The 21,237-nt window shown below is 42.0% G+C and overlaps 1 protein-coding gene across 3 annotated transcripts in view; it reads right to left on the bottom strand.

Annotated features, from left to right (window-relative positions):
* Positions 1 to 890: 890 nt before the first annotated feature.
* LOC101175681 (enhancer of polycomb homolog 1) overlaps positions 891 to 21,237 on the bottom strand; it is a 30,882-nt gene continuing 10,535 nt past the window's right edge. For 2 of the 3 annotated variants that reach the window (XM_023965223.1, XM_023965222.1), the window contains 13 exons: positions 15,251 to 15,410; positions 13,768 to 13,913; positions 12,590 to 12,796; positions 10,929 to 11,077; positions 10,662 to 10,809; positions 10,234 to 10,398; positions 9,928 to 10,017; positions 9,564 to 9,712; positions 8,573 to 8,982; positions 3,677 to 3,792; positions 3,465 to 3,603; positions 2,600 to 2,966; positions 891 to 2,453 (listed from right to left, as the gene is read on the bottom strand). In XM_023965223.1, coding sequence (XP_023820991.1) covers positions 2,381 to 2,453; positions 2,600 to 2,966; positions 3,465 to 3,603; positions 3,677 to 3,792; positions 8,573 to 8,982; positions 9,564 to 9,712; positions 9,928 to 10,017; positions 10,234 to 10,398; positions 10,662 to 10,809; positions 10,929 to 11,077; positions 12,590 to 12,796; positions 13,768 to 13,913; positions 15,251 to 15,350 — 2,259 coding nt within the window. In that variant the 5' untranslated portion in view covers positions 15,351 to 15,410 and the 3' untranslated portion in view covers positions 891 to 2,380. The other variant, XM_023965224.1, reaches the window with a different exon arrangement.

The raw sequence follows: 21,237 nt of genomic DNA, 5'->3' as shown, positions 1-21,237 counted from the left end.
GCCCAAATTCACAACAGTCGTCTCGCTGGGCTTCGTATCGGTAATTGAAAAAGTGAAACATACCTCTGGTTTGTCAGAATATTCATAACTCCTGTTGTTAAAGTAAAATATGTCCAACACAAGAGGCCTTCAGCTCTCATCTGCCTGCCCAGCAGATGGACAGGACAAGTTAAAAAAAAAAGATGTGAACAGTTAGAAACTAACATTTACTTTTTATTACATTAATGGTTTAAACTTGATTCACTATGCATTATCATCTCAAAACGATATTACATTTGAAGACAGCACAGCCAAGCTATTTTTCTAACAGTTTCTTCTCATCCTCCCTTTTTCTGTGCATGTGTGATCTGCTGAGCAGGCCTCAGAGTTATCTCCATTTTAACCTTGGAGCTTCTCTCCAGCAGCAACCTGTGGGCGTGATTTTCACATCAGGATCCATCGGACGATCTTCTGAATATGCAAATGCAGGGTTTATATACCAAGCCCATCTCTGAGCTCCTTGGTTCGGACTTTGAATACACCATGTTCATCTGTCTGTCCCCTTCGAGTTTGTACGAAGTAAAACCTCCACAAAAGATAAGTAACTGTCTCTGAGTCGTTATTCATTCATCTCTGTGTGCAGGAAACTGAAGGGGAACAAACCTAATTTATCTATTTTACAGTCCTGTTTAGAATCTCCAGTTTCCTCCCAAAAGTGAAACATAAAATCAAAAGGATCATGAATGCATACATACCCATTGGAAAAAGAGGTTTTCATGAATTCGTTCATTTGCACTTTTTAAGCCCCGTCCCACAGTGGTTCACATATTTCCACATGGAGGTGTGCGTTTCACCTAAAGTGAGGCATTCAAGATGACACAAACAAAAAACACATGCTTGTCCACACAATCTGCCTGTGGGGGATTGTATTTTATTAGGTGACATTTGTGGAGATCCTGTTTGAGTGTGTGGTGAAGAGGGAACTACAAACCAAGGTTTCTGGATGGAACCAGGCACAGGGATGGTGGAACAGGAAGAAAAACTACAAGTAGCCTTGTTCAGTACCAAACTCTTCACAGAAGAGATCGATTTTTTATTTCATGTTTTATCTTCTTTAATTTTTTCCCAAATGAAGGCACCCGTTAACATGTGGTTCATGGCCTTTCAGCCTTCAGAAGCTTTTTTCTTTTAAATGTAGAGAAATTTTTTTCTTTTCAATTCATACACATTATATAGTAGCTGGAATGATAAATGTCAGTTACTGCATTTTAAAAAAAACTCCCTTATAATTGTTTTAGATCAAGAAGTAACAAAAGAATGAAGTCTTTCATGACAAAAAAGGGAAATACAAAAATATAAAACAAATTAAAGGTGGGATTATGTTCAGGGGAAAAGAAAAATGTGAATGAGGCCGTTTGGTGCAAGCCTTAGACTCAAAAAGAAAAAAAAAAAAGAAAAATCATACAAAAGCAGCATAAATCAAACAAATTATATAGTGCTTAGATACATCAGAAGCAGCAAAGACTTCTGAGAAAGTCTTCATCCCCGTTGGTTTGTTACTTGGAATAAGAATGGAAGAGCTTTATGGATCAACCAGGCGACACCGATGCCTACCAACAAGTCTGTCCTGCCCTGTGCCCATGTCTGTACGTCACCACGGAAACCCCACAAAAGGTTCCCGCCCTGCTCTACATCCCAAAAGGGGAGGGGCCAACACTCAGCTAGCTAGAGGAAGTAGCTTAACACTTGAGGGGTGGGGGGTGGGGGGTACAGTGTTTTACATTGTTTAAAAAAAAAAGAAGTCCAAATAAAATAAAGCAAAACCATGAATGAGGGAAATCAGGACCTTAGTAAACACGGCACAATAAATAGTTCCAACAGCAGGTTCTGCACCATGCGTGTGATGACATACATTGGTTTTTTTTTGCCTTTTCATTTTGTGGTACAACCTCCGATCCTCAGATTCGCTGCAGTTGCAATTTGTTTTCTCTTTAATTGTTTTTTTTTTAATGTCGAGTGCAAAACATCACAAATGAACAATTCTGTATTCAAGTAATGTTATATACAAGAAAAGGGGGCGGGGCGTATTACAAATATGCAGTACTGTACATATAATTGCCATATTAAGAATTTACAGACGATCTCTTATTAACAGTAACAAACCGGGAGGTGGGGGGGTGGGGGGGGGTGTAAGAGAAAAATTGTACGAGACGAGCATTGCAATTAAGTCCCAGAACAGTTGCCATGGAAACCCATCCTTGCTGTGCTCATTCATCCATCACTTGCATTCACAATTAACAAATGATGCATAGCACCCCCTCAAAACGACAAAACAAAAAAATACAAAAAGAATGCAAATAAAAAGAAAGTCCGGTTATGTGGCGTGGCGGCGGGCCGGAGGCTACGTGACCTCCATGGCCACTGTGTTCTCGGACAGACTGTTCAGCGCTGGCTTGTCTTGTTCACGAGTCTCCCTGGAAGCAGAAGGAGAACAGGCTCATCAGACGCTTTGCAAACAGGAAGTTAGCTTGTAAATCTGCCCTAACCCCACTAGTGAAATGAACTGTTGCCAAGCAACCAGCTGCAGACAAATCCAGCATTACGGTGTGTATTTTCTCACCTGGGCACCATGTCCAGCGGGGAGGCCGAGGCCGTGGCCACCTTAGGTTTCTGACAGTTGGCGGTTGCTGCGTGGGCGAGCTTTAAGGCGGATGTTGACATAGTGGCGCCCAGCGTCCGGGGGGCGTGGATACGCTTGCCAGCGGGAACGCCCAGACGAAGGCTATTGTTTCCCAGCAGGACCTGAGTGGCGGCGGTGGCGTTAGTGGTAGTGTTGGCGGGGTGGGCAGTGCCATTGTTGTTCCTGGCGGCCGAGGTGGTGGTGGTGGAGGGGTGGAGCAAGGTGGAAGTCAGAGTAGTGGTTGGAGGAGCCGGTGTGGCGGGGAACGGGGACGTTGTGCTCGATAGGTGCAAGCCCTTGTAGACACCTGGCAGGTCGGAGGAGGCCAGGCAGAGGTGGGAGGAGATGGAAGGGGAGGGGTGTGGAGACGCAGAGTTTTAGTTATAAAATGCTCTTTGGGGAAGGACATGGGAGCTGTGCGTCAGACACTGATGTGTATAACGATGTGGAGTTTGAACCCCTTTTCTGACTGCTGGATCATCTGCATAGGACACATGGCTGCCTCTGATTTTACGGCACTCAGGTGAAAGCTCTTATTTTGAAACGGTTCTCATTGAGGAAAGTCTGTTTTGTTTACCAATCCTATTCTGATCTGGTCAGAAAAACCTCCATTCTTTGCTTTATTCCCATGGAAACAAAGAAAGGTTTTATCTTTTGTATTTTCTTTTAACCAAGGAGCTGCAATAATGAAAAAAACTGGCTAGCTTAAAGAAGTAAAAACAAAGCAACAAAAAACATTTAATGGTTTATTAAATAAAAGCAGTCCAATGACACGACCCTCAGGCTCTTGTGAGACATGCCATACCTGAGGGGGGGATGACGCCATTAACTCCGCCTCCTGGACCCAAATCGTCTTTTGTTTTCAGAGCTAGGAGTTGGTCGGCGGTGACTACAGCTGAGGCGGCAAACTGAGCACTGGCCTGGTCCAGCATGTTCGCCAGGCTCTGTTGGATACAGAGTGAGCATGTTAAGCTGAGCGCTGCTCTGCAGGCTGGCGGTGGAGCCAGTGAGGCTTACCTTTGTGCTGTTGGCAGTGCTGTTGGCGTGCTGTTGCAGCTGGGCCTGCTCCAGCTGCTGTTTGTGCATCAGGGCCAGCTCCTCTTGATGCTGCTGGTACTGTTCAGCTGTGAACGCTGAAAACAACGAAAGGTCACATGACTAATGCGAGAACAAACGTGCAGAACATACTCCCCAAATGTGAAAATGTAACCTGTAGTGATGAAAATAATCTCACATGCAGAAAGGTCTACTCTGATCCTTGAACACTGACACTTGTTCCAATGTTTACATTCTTTTGACTCCTTTAAAGCTACGTTCATGCCAAATGCTATGAAAATGCTGATGTGCTGCCAAATATTTCACTATGCGAGTTTAAAAATCAGAACTTTGGTTGACACGACGCAAATTCTTTGCCAATCAGGAACTCTACTTTGGCCTGTGATGTGTCGATGTGATCAGCCAACAAAACCAACATTATATTGGACTTCATCTCACTGGGGGAGAAATTCACTCATCATGGCAGCTCAAGCGACAAGTGATTACAGCTAACTAGATATCGGATCAAACAAACAAATAAGGAAATTAATTTAAAAAAATGGAGGAGAATCTAATGTTCTCCCCCTGAACTATGATATTAATAAGAATAACAAGGTGTTTTATTCTAGTTTTTCCTTTCCTTGGACTAATGCGGGGCCATCAAACTGGCTCACAGAGACACAGAAGTAGCGCTGAAAACGGCAGTCATGCAGCTGCAGCTCCTGCAGTAGATGGTGAAGCTCACCACACTGGGACAGTCTGAACGATCTCATGAACCCAGACACGGGGACGTGATTACCGATGCTTTTATAGATCCCTCCTAAATAAATAAATGTGATCCCTCAACATCATCCGTGTCTTCCATGCATTGTATTTGAGATCTACAGACAAAGATTCCATGTAGCGATCAGACTAAACTTTGGGCAAAAGCTACTTCCACACGCACCAGGAGCGTCCAGTTTATGAACACATATTTGAACAAGCGTCCAGTAGCATGTTCACAGTGCGTCTACACAGCAGCAGAGGATTTGCATTCGGTATGAATGTATCATGACTCGTTAACTGATCAACGCCGATCAGCAGATTCTGCTGTGGAGAAAAGCAGCTTTGAATGTCACACATCCATGAAGAGCTAATATTAAAAGCTGCCTTTCTCCCAGTCAGAATCAGTACTGACAGCGTAAATAGTCAAAGAGTAGGTGTTTAGTCGTCGCCAGCGACACCTTCTATGGTAAAGGGTAAAAGACATTTATACCATGGTCTGGGTGAATACTTGATTCTGATTGGCTGCTGGGTGTGCGTTAAAAAATGATATACCACAGGATAACCGCACGGTGAAAAAAGAAGTTCCGGTCAGCTAGGTTAAATGTTTTGTATCACTGCGTCGGCTTCTTTAAAACAACCTTTAGCTTCATCATCTGGACAAAAACAAGCGGTAAGAGGAGAACTTTCTCTCTGAACTGATTGATGCTTTATATAACCCATCGGACAGATCAGCTTATACAGTCAGGACCATAAATACTTGGACACATTCTAATTTAGTTTGTACATTACCACAGTGATTTTTAAATAAAACAACTCAGATGCCATTGAAGTGCAGATTTTCAGCTTTTATTCCATGGGTTGAACAAAAAGATTGCATAAAAATGAGAAAAACTAAAGAATTTTTTAAACTTAATTTCATGGGCTGGAAGTAATTGGACAAATGAAATAACTGAAAACCAAATGGTCATTACTAATATTTGGTTGAAAAGCCTTTGTTGGCAATGACAGCCTGAAGTCTTGAACTCATGGACATCACCAGATGCTGGGTTTTCTCCTTCTGAATGCTCTGCCAGGCCTTTACTGCAGCAGCTTTCAGTTGCTGTTTGTTTGTGGCCTTTCTGTCTGAAGTTTAGTCTTCAACAAGTGAAATGCTGCTCAGTTGGGTTAAGATCAGGTGACTGACTTGGCCATTCCAGAATATTCCACTTCTTTGCTTTAATAAACTCCTGAGTTGCTTTGGCTGGATGTTTTGGGTCGTTGTCCATCTGGATTATGAAACGCCGTCCAATCAGTTTGGCTGCATTCACCTGGATCTGTGCAGACAGTTTGTCTCTGAATACCCAGAATTCATTGGGCTGCTTCTGTCCTGTGTCACGTCATCAATTAACACTAATGTCCCAGTGCCTCAAGCAGCCATGCAGGCCCAGACCATCACACTGCCTCCACCGTGTTTTACTGATGATGTAGTGTGCTTTGGATCAGGAGCTTCTCCACGCCTTCTCCATACTTTTCTCTTTTCATTCTGGTAGAGGTTGATTTTGGTTTCATCTGTCCAAAGAATGTTTTTCCAGGACTTTTTTAGATGCTTTTTAGCAAAGTCCAATCTAGCCTTCCTATTCTTGAGGCTTATGAGTGGCTTGCATCTTGCAGTGTACCCTCTGGATCTACTTTCATGCAGTCTTCTTCTTATGGTAGACTTGGATATTGATCCGCCGACCTCCTGGAGAGTGTTGTTCACTTGGTTGGCTGTTGTGAACGGGTTCCTCTTCACCATGGAAATGATTCTGCCATCATCCACCACTGTTGTCTTCCGTGGACGTCCAGGGGCCTCATTTATAAACGTTGCGTACGCACAAAAGAAGGCGTACGCCACTCTCTACGCAATAGTTGAGATTTATAAAAAGCAAACTTGACGGGAAAATGTGCGGTCCTTCACGCAAGCTCTGACCCAGGCGTACGAACAAAAACGGGGGAAATGAGAAACGGCGACACCGTCGGCAGATGGAAGAAACACGTGAAAGTGAAAATGACAATACTGCCTCTCATGAATAACATGAAGACTTCACAAAGTAAGTCTTACAATTAACAGCTACACCAACACCCGTTTGATCGATCAGCAGTGAAACAAACAAAAATATCAAACGAAAATTACAACAGAAATTCAAATGAACACTTATTTGCAAAAAGAAAAGTGAAAAATGTTCTGCAATATTGGCATGTTTTACAATTCATCCTCATTAATAATATAGTTAACAGAATGAAATAATGTACAAAACTGATATTCTGGTCAATGTGTCCGTCTGGCGGAGCAGATATAGGTGCGGGCGTGTGGACGGACAGACATGTTAATTGCCCACTGGGGAAAGTTGTTTTCATAGTAAAACATTTCTTCATTAGCTACAGAATTATGGTATTCATGCATATGCCTTTAGTTTGTTTTATTTTTGATAAAACAATGTATGGCGTATGTCTCAACCATTCAGAAAGCAAAAAGAAATTACATTTGCGCTGATCAATTTCCCATTTCCACGTCGATTATTACCGACATCTGTAGCTTGTCAGATGTAATTAAATGGAGGGAAATAAAATGCCCCATCACAATGCGTAATGACGCACAATGGCTGATCTTGCGCTCTTAGAAGATGTGGCAAATGGAAGAATTCAGAGTGAACGCATCTTTAGACAGCAAGAAGACTTGCTGGCAAACGAGGACGAGTGGCTTAAAGATCTCTTTAAGAACTCATGGACCATTCAGATCTGCTCTCCTTTGACCTGTGACCTTCTGAGCCGGTTCCGACTTCCTCGAGCCGTCCTGTTGGACCTCTGCGGGCTTTTGGGCAGAGGAGCACTCAAAGGAACTACGCGTGTCACCCGGTGCATCTGGCGCTCCGGTGCCCCGTTAATGGCAGTCTCCCGCTTCCTGCTTGCTTTTCTGGCCTCCAGAAGCAACAGTCCACAGCTTTTCTTCACAGGCCTTTTTTGATCTAAAGCACATTCTCACATTTCAAAGTATTACAAGACCTTGGGCTTCACTCCAATATTGATTTACCTTTTTCCTCCAACCCCCACCCCCCCAGGTCTTCTAAGATTTCTCTTCAAAGTCACAGCCCGTCTTTTGGCAGCATCTCCATCTGGACCTCACTTCATGACATCTACTAACACTTCCTTCTCGTGGTTAAAGCTGGATCTTAACCAGAGGCAAACTAAAACCACCACCGTGACTCACTTATTTGTTTGGAAAAACTTTATTGCTTCGTTTGTCTGAAACTTCCCAAGCGCAGCTTTCAACAGCAAATCAATACAAAGCTATTTTTCATGCAGATCAAAACATCGACCAAAACAAGAAAGAAACACAATGCCCCACTTTCCTCAGAAAAAACACCAGAGACAGAGAGGATTTAGTCTTTATGCTACACTGCACACTGCTGTGTCAAAGCGCCAACGGACCCTTCAGTCGCTCATGAATTTATTTATCCAATCCAGTTTAATTGACAGCTTGTGGGTTGGTTTGAGGTGAAACTGCAACAGCTTGCAGTGAAAACATGAAAATAACTTGGAGACAGCTGGCACCGGTCCTGAAATAAGACTCCAGCTGAACAGTGGGATCTATGATGACTGCAGACAGCGACGTATTTGATTACAAAGAAATAATCCAGCTCAGAAGAAAATGAGTTTGGGTTTTCCAATCACAGCACCTACAGAACTTCTATTCAAGATCGACACAAAGTTTGCAGACTCAGCAGCTTCTTTCAAAACAAAACTCCTTTCAGAGAAATCTGCATCTAGACCAAAGAAACCACCAACAATCAGAGAGAATGAGGAAGCTGCCATTAGACACACAGCTAAGCCGTCGCTGGCAACACTAAATAACACACGCTCTTTGACATACCGTAATTCTTTGGGAATTTTCATTTAAACTTTTCTCCGTTTCAGAATTCGCTGGAATTACATTACTTGAGTAAACGGCTTAAGAGTTGCAGTGGTCAAAACACTGGACCTAAGCTCCGGTGTTAAAGACCAACCTTATCCATTTTAATAAACTGTTTATTAAAAGCTCTAATAATGACACAGAAACGCAGTGAATGTCTCTACAAAAGCAGAAACTCCACCTACCAGCAGCGGCTGTTGGAGGAGGGATGACCCTGACGGGGCGTTGGGATCCGAACGGCCTCCCCCCAGCAGACGCAGAGCGCGGGCGCTTCAGGACTCGGCTCAGCCTTCTGAACAGAGGATGGGCCTCGTCCAGCTCATGTAGTGGTAGTGTCCGTGGTCTAAAGTGCCTCCAGCGGCATGACTTTATATTCAAAAGTATCTGACTGAGGTCCAAGGAGGAGGAGGAAACGGGGTCTTTGAAGGGGGAGGAGGAGCTTCTGACTGAGGTATTTGTTTCTGAGGTACTGGCAAACTTGTCAGTGGCCGGTGAGAGAGATGTAGCCGAAGCGGGAGGAGGCAGGTCCAGCATTTCTGGATTCAGTCCATGGAAAATGTTGTCGTAGTCCGTGTACGCTCGGTCTAATAAGACCCTAAGAGACAAATAACAGAACACACCAAAGTTTAAGAAGAGACTCTTATTATGATCAAACAATATCAACTTTAAAGTGCACTGCTTTCTTCTGATCTCACATCATTTGGGGATCTCTGTTGCATCACTGTTTACCCATTTTATCTAACAGTTTCTAAACGTGTAGATCTGCTAGGGCTGTAACAAGTATTCAAATACTAGGACATTCGCGATCTGTTCCGGAAAATTTGAGTACAAATTTTCACGACGTCCAAAATAGCTAATTCACGATCTTTAGAAATATAGTCAAGTAAAAATACACACAATACTTCAGGCACTTCAATGTAATTATTGCTCTAAAATGCAGAATAATGTTGGGTTTTAAGTACACAAACGAAACAAACTGAATGCACTACTGTTAACAGAAGTACATCAATCTTCAAAGTATACCTCAACTATGAGGGCCAAAATGAAGAAAGAAAAATCCAGAAAATACTGTCCAAATTTTAACTAATTTATTAGGAAAATTATGGTGGAAAATAAGTATTTGGATGCCTAAAAAAGATGGTTATATTTCCTCTTGAACACAGCTAGGAGACTGACCTGCCACCTCGCCCCACGCGGCGTCGAGCCATGCCCAGACAGCGACGTGGAACTGTGAGCGTAGTGAGACTGTAGCGAAAGCGATCCTCCGCCAAACCACCCTCCCAAGGACCAGACCACGGCCAGCCACCCGCCTGATCCTGACGAGCCTGAGAACACAGAAGTGACAACTGTCAGTCAATTTAGTCACAGGTTTAAAAACTGTAATACTGACTTAAACTCGAGCTTAAACCCATAAAAAACGTCCAGGGTTTAGAATAGACGTTTGGTATTTTCACTACTAATACTACATCTGGGTCACTACAAGAGAAGAAACTGCAAAGGTCTGTGTTGTGAGGAAGAAAATAAAGGTCATGTTGCTTACAGCGTAGTACTGGCAGCCTGCCTTCCTACGGAAAGCGTAGGCGCCATCGGGGTCGTTCTCTTCCTCTGCTTCTGAGGAGCCTGAGTGCAGCTGTGAACAGAAGGTCAGAGGTCAGAGTCCGAGCATGCATTTCTCTGGGCGTCTGCAGTTTGACATTCAGTTATTAGAGCAGAGAGCACAGAGACCTTCAGTTCATGGTTAAAAATCTGAAAACTCCCTATTTTCCACCTTAAAGCTATTTTCAGAGTAAGGTTTACATGTGCATCCTCCAAAAATCATCACTATAAAAGGTTTATCTTAAAGTACCTGAGAGAAAGGTTCCTCATCCGAGCTGGGGAAGTCGTACTGGTTCAGGTCCTTGGCGTTGAACACAATTGGACCTGAATGGTGGGAGGAGCCTGAAGAAAGTGGCAGCACTTTCTGTTTCTTCTCATACTTCCTTTTCTGCCGGGGAATCTCCATCTTCTCAGGCTGGAAGAGAAGAGATGCTCAATGACAACTCAAGAATCTTGAGGAAATTTAACGAACCTGATCAGTGTCATAACTAGTCATTAAATGATTGGCTTTCTAATAATTGCTCTCATTTGCTTCATTGGCTGTTCATCCAAAAAAAGAAAAGAAAAAAGAAAAACAATCTGAGCTAAAATAAACACCTTCACGTAGCTTTTTCTCAACCACAAATGTCTTCATTCTTTCTTAATTAAGTGTATAAACACTGTGGTTCATGTTCTCACCTTGGACTTGTAATCCTTGAGGTCCATGTGGTCCTGGTGTCGGTACTGGTTGGTGAGGGGAACCAAGGGAATAATCTGAGGCCTCACCAGAGCCCTTTCAGCCAGAACCTCTGCCATCACTTCACCTCCAAAGTCTGACATGACATTTCTGAGGGAAAAACCAACCATATAGATTTTCTATGGAAAAACTGGTCACTGTGTCCCTCATGCCGGACATGATCCCATAAAGAGCAGAGCCACAAAATCATGGTTAAGGGGGGGGATTACCTCTTCTCAAAAATCTCCAGTGTGAGGTGCAGCAGCTCTCTTTTGCTCTTCTCCCTCCTCTTGATCATTTCTAGAATGGTTACGGCTCGGCTCAGATCTCTGCGAAGTTTTAGCATCTTCTCGTAGGACGCCTCATCATTCTTCCGGTTCTGAACGGTCAAAGAAGCACAACATCAGCAACACTTCACAGCAAGCCTGTTAGATCCAAGTGTGTTTAAATGGGTTTTATTCACAATTTGTTACTTCTACGGGTTATTCTAAGGTCATAAAGTCATTAAGCTACATTCAGATCTGTCAGTGTTTAGATTAATGCTTGGAAGTTAAGTTTCTCCAATGACCACTTGGTGGCACCGTTCTTTCAAAATCTAAACAACACTCTTGAAGCTGGATGCCAAACAATTTAACAACTGGATTAAAATAGTGACATTAAAGCTCTAAAATGAATCGCTCAGAAGTTCATATAAATGTGTTAAAAGCGCTGAAATTAATTTACTAGAAACTGGAACCAACTTGTGATGAAAACAAAACTATTTTTCATTAAAAACTCGACCTTGAATCCTTCTGAAATCAAACCACAAAAGATTGCATTTTTAAGGCGTAATTCATGTATGAATGTTCAGGTTGACATAAAATCAACATTAGCTTAGGACCAGACAGACTCAGGGATCCAGAGTAGGGTTGTGCCGATGGACGATATCATCGTCCATCGTGATGGGTGACTGACATCCCGATGGAGAGACCACCATCGTGATGCCACGCCCCCGCCACGTTGCGCGTCGACAACATAAGCCGCGGTTACATGTACAAAATATCTTGATGGGATCAATGGTCGGATTAGAATCCAACCGTGTACATGGGCCCAGAAAAATGTTTTCAGAATATAAAAACGTTCACTAAGGTCACAATTTCGGTCGGAATAAATCATTCGCACACGCGCAGTTTGAAAACCGGAAGAGGATACAACTTCCGCCGAGCGGCTTTTTTTCCAAACTTTATTGAAGGTAACAATTCAATACAAAACGATAACAGCACCGAGCGGCTATATACATTGACATGTCAGCTCGGTAAAATACGAGACGATCTCCTAAACGTGCTTTTAATAATGTTACGGTTATTATGAAACACCTGTTCGCTCATCATTTGAATTTTAATCCGTGTGGTCAGTGCTTTTTCTGAACGGAGCCAGGATTAGCAGTATGCTAACACGGGCTAACAACATTAGCTTTGGAGCTGCGGGACGGATCGCAGTCTTAAATCTCCCACACATACCGCTCATGTACCCCCCCCCCCCCCCCCCCCTTCCCATCAAACATAAAGCTGTAAATCCGCCCTCCGCCGGTCCACTTCACTAATTAAGTGCGGGAGCGGACTACTTCTTTCTATTTTGTTTGTTACTTTTTCTGTTAAAGTCACTTCCCTCAGTTTATACTGGATCATCGCGGATTAACCATTAGTTGGGAAATAAAATGAAAAAAGCAAAATAACGAATAGCAGTTATATAAGAACGAAAAATGTAAAAATATCCCCCCCCCCCCCCCCGACGATGTCATCGTCCATCCCGATGGTTGACAGCAAACATCGTCAACGGCCAAATTAGGGGACATCGCCCAACCATAATCCAGAGGAATCAGATCTGCACACAGTCTAAAAACCCCACCAACCTTCCTGGTCTGCATCTTCTCGGTGCGCCGCCTAAAGGCCACGTACGGGTCGTTGGTGCTGGAGCCATCCCGTTTCTCCTGCTTGACGGTGGGGATCAGAGAGTTGGCCTTGCTGTTTTTCCTCTTGCGGCTCCAGTAGTCAAAGACCTCCTTGATGAGCTCGTCATCCTCCTTCAGCAAAAGTTTGGCTTCAGGAAGACTCACCAGCTGGGGGGAAGACAGGAGTCATGTTTTTAACAGATCAGTCCCAGACAAACCAGTTTACAAACTTTTATTCCGGTTTTCTAAGAATGTTCATTTCTAATAAACAATATCTGATGTCCATATTTTAATAGTCTTTCTACTTAAAGACCTACTCCAATCTTCTTTGGATCTATTTTAAAAGCGTTCCCAGCTGTCTTAATCATGATTATGCGTTTTTTTTATCCCAAATCCAAAAACCTGTTTGGTTTTCTAGGAGAATGTTTCTGCAGAGCAGCAGGAGTTCATTAAAAATGTACCTCAGAGTTGTAGGCGGGACTGTTGGTGGGGAGTAAGCATTTCCATCACCCTTTTGTTTACGCTCTCTCCTGCTAGCTTACAGCCCCTCATAACCCCAAGCCAACAAAAACAGAGCAATAAATAAATCAGAGTATCCAGCCGTACAGTTTTGTGCCAGATGCCAGCCTGGTGAGGAAAACAGAGACGTACATGGATCTATTTGTCTGCAAGTGGATCAGTCAGAATGGAGTGGAGGAGGTTTGTTGCCTGCTGATTGACTGTAGTTTCTACGCAACAGCTTAAGCTTTTTCACACTACATTTTTCCGCTTGCTCCCGATTCCCAGAGATGCGCGTTTACAGACTTCACTGGAAGTGGTTGCTTGATTGCGTGTTACTGAGGGCAATGTAAAGGTAGCTTTAGACTGGAGCAGAGCAGGGAGCATGTGGCCCACCCAGTGTTTTCTACGTTACAAATGAGCTCTTCTTCAAAATTCATCTGCTCGGATTTACAACAATTTGAATAAAGAAATACTCAGAAATGCAGTTTAAGCTTCATTTTTCCTATACACATCTTCTACCATGACAAAAATTCTCCAAGATCACGTTGACACCAAAAACAGTTCTTATTGGAGTGGGTCTTTAAACATGAACAATGAAGTCTTTAAATGTTTCTTTGATTTAAAAAAGGGTTTCTGACCTGCTGTCCACTGCCTTTCTCCAGCCGGTCGATCATCTCCTCAAACTGCAGGTAGCTGATGTCCATCTTCTTCTTCAGCTTGTTGACAAAGACTTCGTCCTCCAAGTCCAGGTCATAGTCTGGCTGCTCTGTGTCCAAGCTGAAAGCTGGAGGTTAAAGTCAAAGGTCAAACAAACCAGTACAGGGACTTTCACACCCACCACTCATTAACCAAAAACATTGAGAAGAGGTTATATTTGAGTCTGAGAACAGCACCAATCAATGATGTTTATAAAAAATCTGCAGTCTGATGTTTTGCTACAATCACGGTCATTTTGGGAGACAATGCAAAACAATCCCACTTTTAATTCAGAACCGTCACATAGGTAAAAGATCAATGCAAAGAAAACAAGTCAAGCCAGCATGAGAGCTTAAACATAAAGCAAAGTGAAGCTTTTTCTGATAAAATAAAACTGTCTGGATTTATTTCAAACATCTTTATATTTCTTTTCATATTTCTTGAAACTCATGGTCTCACAACATTTTATGGACGGCCAAGAACAGCGTTAATAATGCAAATTACAGCTAAAAATGCACGACTACAAAAAAGTTTAAACTTTGAAAAGACTAAAAATGACTTCAGGCTTATTTCCTCCACATCTGAAAGTGTCGGGCCTGCAGAGGAAATCTGTAACTTAGCCCGACAGCTTTTGACAGCAGCAAGCGTTTTGTCATTTCACCTGATAGCAGTGTGTGCTCAGGCTACAGAAAATGATTTTCCTTTGTGGAGAAAAGGCTGTAAGCTCTGGTGACAGACATGGTGACTGAACAAGGCAATCTAGCAAACTAATTTCCTCTGATATTACAGAACCAAGCAATTTCTTAGGCTCACGTACCCCGATAAACGCCAAGTATGGAGCGGCTAGCAAATGAAAATGGCTGTTTGCCATCAAACAGGTGAGAATCTTCTACAAAGGCATTCTCAAGTAGCAAGAGACAGTCTTCAAAGGCTGTGCATTTTCCTGCTAACTTTCTTCAACAAGAATTTATGAGGCAAGTTAAAATGACTATGGGGTCCAAACCGGAGGAAACAAAAAAACTCTACTCTAAGCTCCAAAAATCCCATATCAAATCAATAGAACTCCATTGGACTCTATAACTTGTCATCCATAAAATCATTTAAGGTCCGTCTGTTTTTCTCTCCTGATGTGTCACGCAATACAACTGTTCTTTTTCACTGATGTTTCTTTCTGATCGATTGTTCTGGTTCTCTGTTGTCATCTATTGTTTGTATGTTTGTATCTTGAGCCTAACACCGACACTGCAACAACCCAATTAGTATCAAGTATCTTTATCTTATCTTATCAATAAACTGAATTTTCAATAACAGACACCTCAAATAACAGGAAGGCAGGTAAAAAAGGTCAAGAACCTGAAACGACCCCATTATCTGGATGTTGTTAGGTCTGTAGGTCACATGGTGGTGGTGGTAAGGCATGCTTACGCTGTATGTGAATTAGCTGCTTTGGCATCTTGTAGTCCCCGGGGTAGATGGAGTCGTAGTACGTGATGTTGCTTTCTGCCTCGGGGACTGGGATAACCATGTTGTCCCGCTTCTCGCCATAAACCTGCTGTGCAGAGATGGCTCGCTGGAGATGGTGTTCCTGTGGAGAAAACGGTGGCATTAGATGGGTCACTGGATGGAGGCGCACGCGTGCAACCCACCCACGCACACCAACACACACACACACACCAACACACATACACACACACCAACACACATACACACACACCAACACACACATCTTTGGAGCAGGAGGAAATGATTTGCTCCGCTCTTCTTTAAAGAACTAACCAAAGAACAAACATAAATTCCTAACCGCCATAAATTCTTACAGTCGACCTGGTGACTGATGGGACTTTTTGCAAAACCATTCTTAGTTAGAAAGAGAGGAATCAGAAAACTAAAAAAAAAAGAATTTCTAGCTCATGTTAGGTAAGACAATGCACAAACTCTTAAACTACACTGTTCCCTAATAAAAACTGAGAATAATTTCACAGCATCACACCCAAGAAGCAGAACTTTTTCTCAATATTAGCCAAAAGTACTGAACTGAACGAGAGACTGTGTCTGAGCAAATGTCGCATCCTGAAGTTGAAGATGTTCAGCTAAAATTCATTCATTTAAATACATTTTGATGTTTAAATCACCTTCAGTGAAATCATTGTATTTTTCACAGGAGTCTAACCAGCAAAGCACAGTTTTTAAACTTTTAAATCCTTCCTCAAACAAAGATGCTGAAATATTTTTTTTTTGTACTTGCATTGATAATATTCTCATCAAAATGTATACCGTATTTTCCGGACTATAAGTCGCTCCGGAGTATAAGTCGGACCAGCCCAAAAATGCATTATAAAGTAAAAAAAACACAGATAAGTCGCACTGGACTACAAGTCGCATTTTGACAGGAAATTTGACAAAATCTGAGACCAAGAACTAAGAACTTGCACTACCTTTTATGACACAATCATAGCAGACTGTTTATCTCATAATTTCACAGTAATTCTTTCTCATACTTATTTATTTATTCATTTCATGAAGCATCATTGGCCAACTAATACTCTGCTTTCATCCTGTGTTTGTAGAAACAGTTGTCATTTTTATTGCATTTCTGAATCTATGAAATCATTGGAAAAAATAATATTATTTTGTTAGCCTTCAAGATCTTACTGTAAAAAAAGGTTTGCTGATTCTCTGAGGGGGGGGGGGGGGGGGGGGGGGGGTAATCAGTGGTGTGTTGCATTCATCATCACCTCCAAAACCGTTAGAAATCTCAGCCCATTCCTGCTCTTTAACATAGTGGGAATGATAAAAGTCTGCTGTGGGGGGCAGACTGGCTGCAGGGCTTCCAGGCTGGTTTACCACAGTTCCAGTTCCACTCAGCAGTGGACCCGAAGCACAGACTGGGCGGCGAGCCACTGGCATTGAGCCCGTCAACAAAGCAGTGTCATTCAAGTCTGGTGCAAACGTTCTCTTGGGGGAAGAGTGTTTGTTTCCCCCCAGGCAGTTAAAGTCCTGAGGATGGTGGCGAGGAAGACTATTAGTGTCTAAGAAATGCAACCGCCACAACAACCTGCGTGTTTGTGAAGCTGCAGACACAGAGTGCTGGTACATTGGTGGACGCTGGTGTGAACAGGACACATTTGCTCTGCAAGTGTGACGCATGATGGGCTTTAGCAGCGCTGCTGGTCCACTAAACGTACAAATTGACTTTATTTAGCAGCAAATGAATCACATTTATTTGCATATTTAATGTGATTCATTATGCTTTTGTTTTGGTGACCTAAAATATCTGTTCGTAAAGGGAACAGTCAACATTGTCTGATTTTTAAAACAAATATTTTTCAGTATAAGAAAAAAAAAGTGCCTTAACCCTTAAGGTTCTAAAAGTATGATTAAGGAAATAAAGTGCTGTTTATTCTCAACATTGCTTAATTTAGCTTCTCTAGTACTTGAGGAGGAGGAGCTTGAACTGCGCCTCAAAAATAAAGGGGTGGGGGGGTGAGGGTTCTTTTCAGAAACAAAGTATGATGAGACAACATGACAGGGTGGAGGAGAGGAATTTCATGTGGCTCAGATGCTTGATTTACATGACAGTCTGCACTGCAGCTCGGTTTTTCAAATGCTGAAGGCAACGCGCATTTCACCGTTCATCACGACGTTGGCCTCTTTACAGAACGCTGTACATATTTTGATTTATCATGTCGCTGAACCAGAATATATTGCTGTGAGGTTCTGCAGAACTTTGACCTGCTTTACTGACAGCATTTAGCCGATGTGCGTGCATGAGCCGCTGTGCAGCTCCAATGCTTCACTCGTTCTTCTCTGAGCTACGAAGCACAGCAATCTGCGTTTGTATAAGATACTGGCAGCAAGGTGGTACTGAGCTTCGGTTTGGTACCCATCCCAAGTAAAAACTAAGTAGTAGAAATTGGTACTGACCGACTTCTCCGAACAGAAGCACAAGAGAGCAGAGAGCTGGAAAAAATACATTTCAATTTTCCCAAAAATAAATGAAAACAAAAAACTCGAATTGATCTTGTAAATGGATTAATCGCCCAGCCCCAATATTTAAGGTGGAGCAGTCAGGAATTTTTTAGCTTAAAAAATGTGTTCAGTTTTTAAAATGCAAACCTCACATGGCTGCAGACCAGCAACTTGTTGGGTTTAAAAAGTGTCTGAAGATGTTTTATGCTGACATAACATGCAGACTGTCTAAGCATTTGTTTGCAGAAGATGTAGCTCAAAAATCAGAGCTACAGTTGATGGATACTAAACACATTATTCACAATTACTGGAAATATTAAGTGTTACAATATGTCCAAATTTCTCAAAATTGCCCAACATTTGTTAAAGGTGACGTTCACAACAAATACAGTTGTAGCTTCCTTTTTAAAGTTGATTCCCACGTCTTCTTTTTGAAGACCCACTCCCATGAAAATGCTGCTTTTAACATGTTCCTGTAGCATCTTAGACTTAGAAAACAGGGCTGGGTTGCTAAAATTGATAAACCGATCTAAATCGATCCAAGCATAATAGATCGATAATCAATCCATAAAAGTAGAGATCAATCTTTTATGCTTTTTCTTTTCCGCTGACCTAATGCTACTCTTGTGAAATTTTGTGAGCTCTGACAAGATCCAGCTTTGAAACAATCACGATGCATGAGAGGACCCCAAACCTTTTAGTTATTTTCAAAAACTTTAAACATTTTTGATCTTCTCATTTAAGACCCTAGCAGAAGGGAAAACTTTGTTCGTTGTTTTTCTGTCTGGGGTCCATTCACCAGACAGCTTTTACAGTTCTTAAAAACTAGTAGATGTTTTGAGGTCTTTTTTCCTTTTATTATTCCCTTTAAAAAAGTAAAACTGTTAAAGTTTCAGAGTACAATCGGAAGGTTCAGAGAACATTACTAATGGCCTCCTGCCCCGCGTTCTTCATGGTTGTCAGGCTTTACGGCTACCAGAAAGGTGACAGTGTCTGCAGTCTGTATATTATATTCTGAGAAGATGTCTGTACCAGAGAGCACAGGTGAAACTTGCGTGCAGCTCCAGAGCGGTCTGCTGCAGAAGAATCAACGCGCACCCCCTAACACACGTGTGCGCACCTTCCTCCAATTCCTACACAAGACGCTCCGCGCTCACACACACAGTCAATCTACAACACATATAGTAAGTTCACCAGTTAGATATGTAGTTGTTAGTTTTTACTGTTGTTTGTTAATAAAGACTAGTATGTTGTAATGGTATTTATTTCCGATGCGGCCGCCGGGGGATTTTTTTTGGGGGGTGGGGGTGGCTGCGGTTAACCGCGACACCGCGCCCCCTGGTGGTTCATCACCGCGGTGATGAAAAATTCGACACCGTCACAGCTCTAGTTCTGTCGTTCTACAAAGGATGAGAAATGTTTCAGGAGGGGCCCGGTGACAGACACTCTTCGGCAGTGGGGTGGGGTGGCTGGTACTCCGTATTCGCAGGTGCCTCTGGACCCCATCCCCGCAAATACAAGGGGAAGACTGTATTAACCAATTTAAGATTAAAACTGCATTTCTGCAGTTTTTCTTTATTCAAATCAGAGCAAATCCAAACGTACCGTTTGAAAAACCTTAAATTTAACACAGCAAGAGAAATGGGTGGACCAAAGTCTCCCTGCTTTTCCTCATTCTAATGCATCCATTTGCAGAAAAATAGATCCACGCATGCTTTTATTCCTCGTCTGAAGTGGCTCAGAACTGTACGGCTGGATAGCTCCACTATTTATATTATAATATATCCAGAATCCCTTCATAGGTATGTTCTGAATTAAAACACTCTTTACTAGCAGCAGCAGCAGCGTTTGGGTCAGCAGTGACATTTATGGTTGCGGTTAAGGGCACGTTATGCCAAATAACTTAAAATGATGGACAAACAGTCATCCAAATCAGTGATTCCCATAATACCTACTTTTTCAGGTTTTTTTGTTTGTAATTTGTAACATTCTTTATTTTAATAAGTTAAAATTGCAAAAATTGATTGTTGTGGTCTTTTTCCTTCTTTTTTTGGAATAGTTTCAGGAATTTTGTTACAGATTCTAAAATGTAATGTCTTTTTATTATTTGTTTTGCTTTTAATTGTTGTGATCATTTTTATGTTTTTACCTGAGTGATGATGTGATTTGAACTTCAGGGCTACCTTAGTTTAATAACCCTTTAAGACCCATAATGTGGCAGCGACACCTACATAACAGGGGCCATAAATCTTCAACCATTCACATGATCACCATGAATCAGAGCTTCCAGAGCCCGTCCCAGTTCCTGCTGGGTGAAGCCGGGTACACCCTGGACAGTCTGCCGCAGGCCCATGGGGCTGGAGTGATCGCCATCACTGACAGCTTCCGGGCTGGGAGGGGAGACTACTGAATGAACGAATAATCACAAATATATATATATTTGCATTCAAAGTTCAGAATGGAAAAAAAGACTGAAAAATAAAGCATGAAAACCCATCATCAGATTAAAGGAATCGAAAAATTCATTTTGAAGTTCCAGCTCAAATTGGATTTCTATTTTCATTTTGCTCCTCATTCATGGATCAATTCCAGCAAATGTCATCTTAATGCCACAAACTCAGGACTGTTACTTCAGCAAACATGTAAATTTATGTACTGCAGCTATCAAACAAACTTTTCATCAAAGCACAAAAGTTACATGAAACAAGGCCTGACGACTCATTACAGCGTCAAGACTATCACTATTTACTGACCCTTATGCAATAAAATATGGATTTTTCTAATTATATTTGCCAAACAGACACTTCAGTCCATGCATTACAGCTACTGCAGAAAACCTATGACTGTTCAAACTATACGTAGTAGCTTTTACTAAATACAACTTTTTCCTGTAATTAACTTTTGAAGGGGCATCTTTTCTTTGTATGGCTGGCTGATAATGTGGGATGGAGCATCAGAGAATACGCAGAACTAGGCTGAGTTAAAAAACGATAAGTATATATATCATAATAGAACTTTTTCTCAATAGAAGAATGAGTCTATCGTGTGAAACTTATTTTTAAAGGGTCCGAAACCAAAACTGAGTTTTTCCTTACCGCCAATGAGGGTCAAAGGGAGGGGGTGCCCAGTTTAGTTTAGTCTGTTTAGTTAGTTCAGTTTAGAATTTTCCTATTGAATTTTATGCATTTATGATTCTTATGATTTTATGTTTACTTTACAATTACTGATACAAAGCCCACTGAGACGACTGTTGATGTGATTTTGGGCTGTATAAATAAAATTGAATTAAACTCCCTCGTTACGAGCTTTTCTCCTCTGTGGCAAGTAAAAGTTAGCGGGTTATTTGGTGAGTAAACGTTTGCATAAACTTAGTCAGGCTTAGTAGCTCTCCCCATGGTGATTTTTTTTGAACAAACGCACATGAGAGATTTGTCCCCCCTGTA

Source organism: Oryzias latipes, chromosome 17 (genome assembly GCF_002234675.1).
Source record: "Oryzias latipes chromosome 17, ASM223467v1".
NCBI classification, from domain to species: Eukaryota; Metazoa; Chordata; class Actinopteri; order Beloniformes; family Adrianichthyidae; genus Oryzias; species Oryzias latipes.
This window is presented reverse-complemented; position numbering and strand designations above follow the sequence as displayed.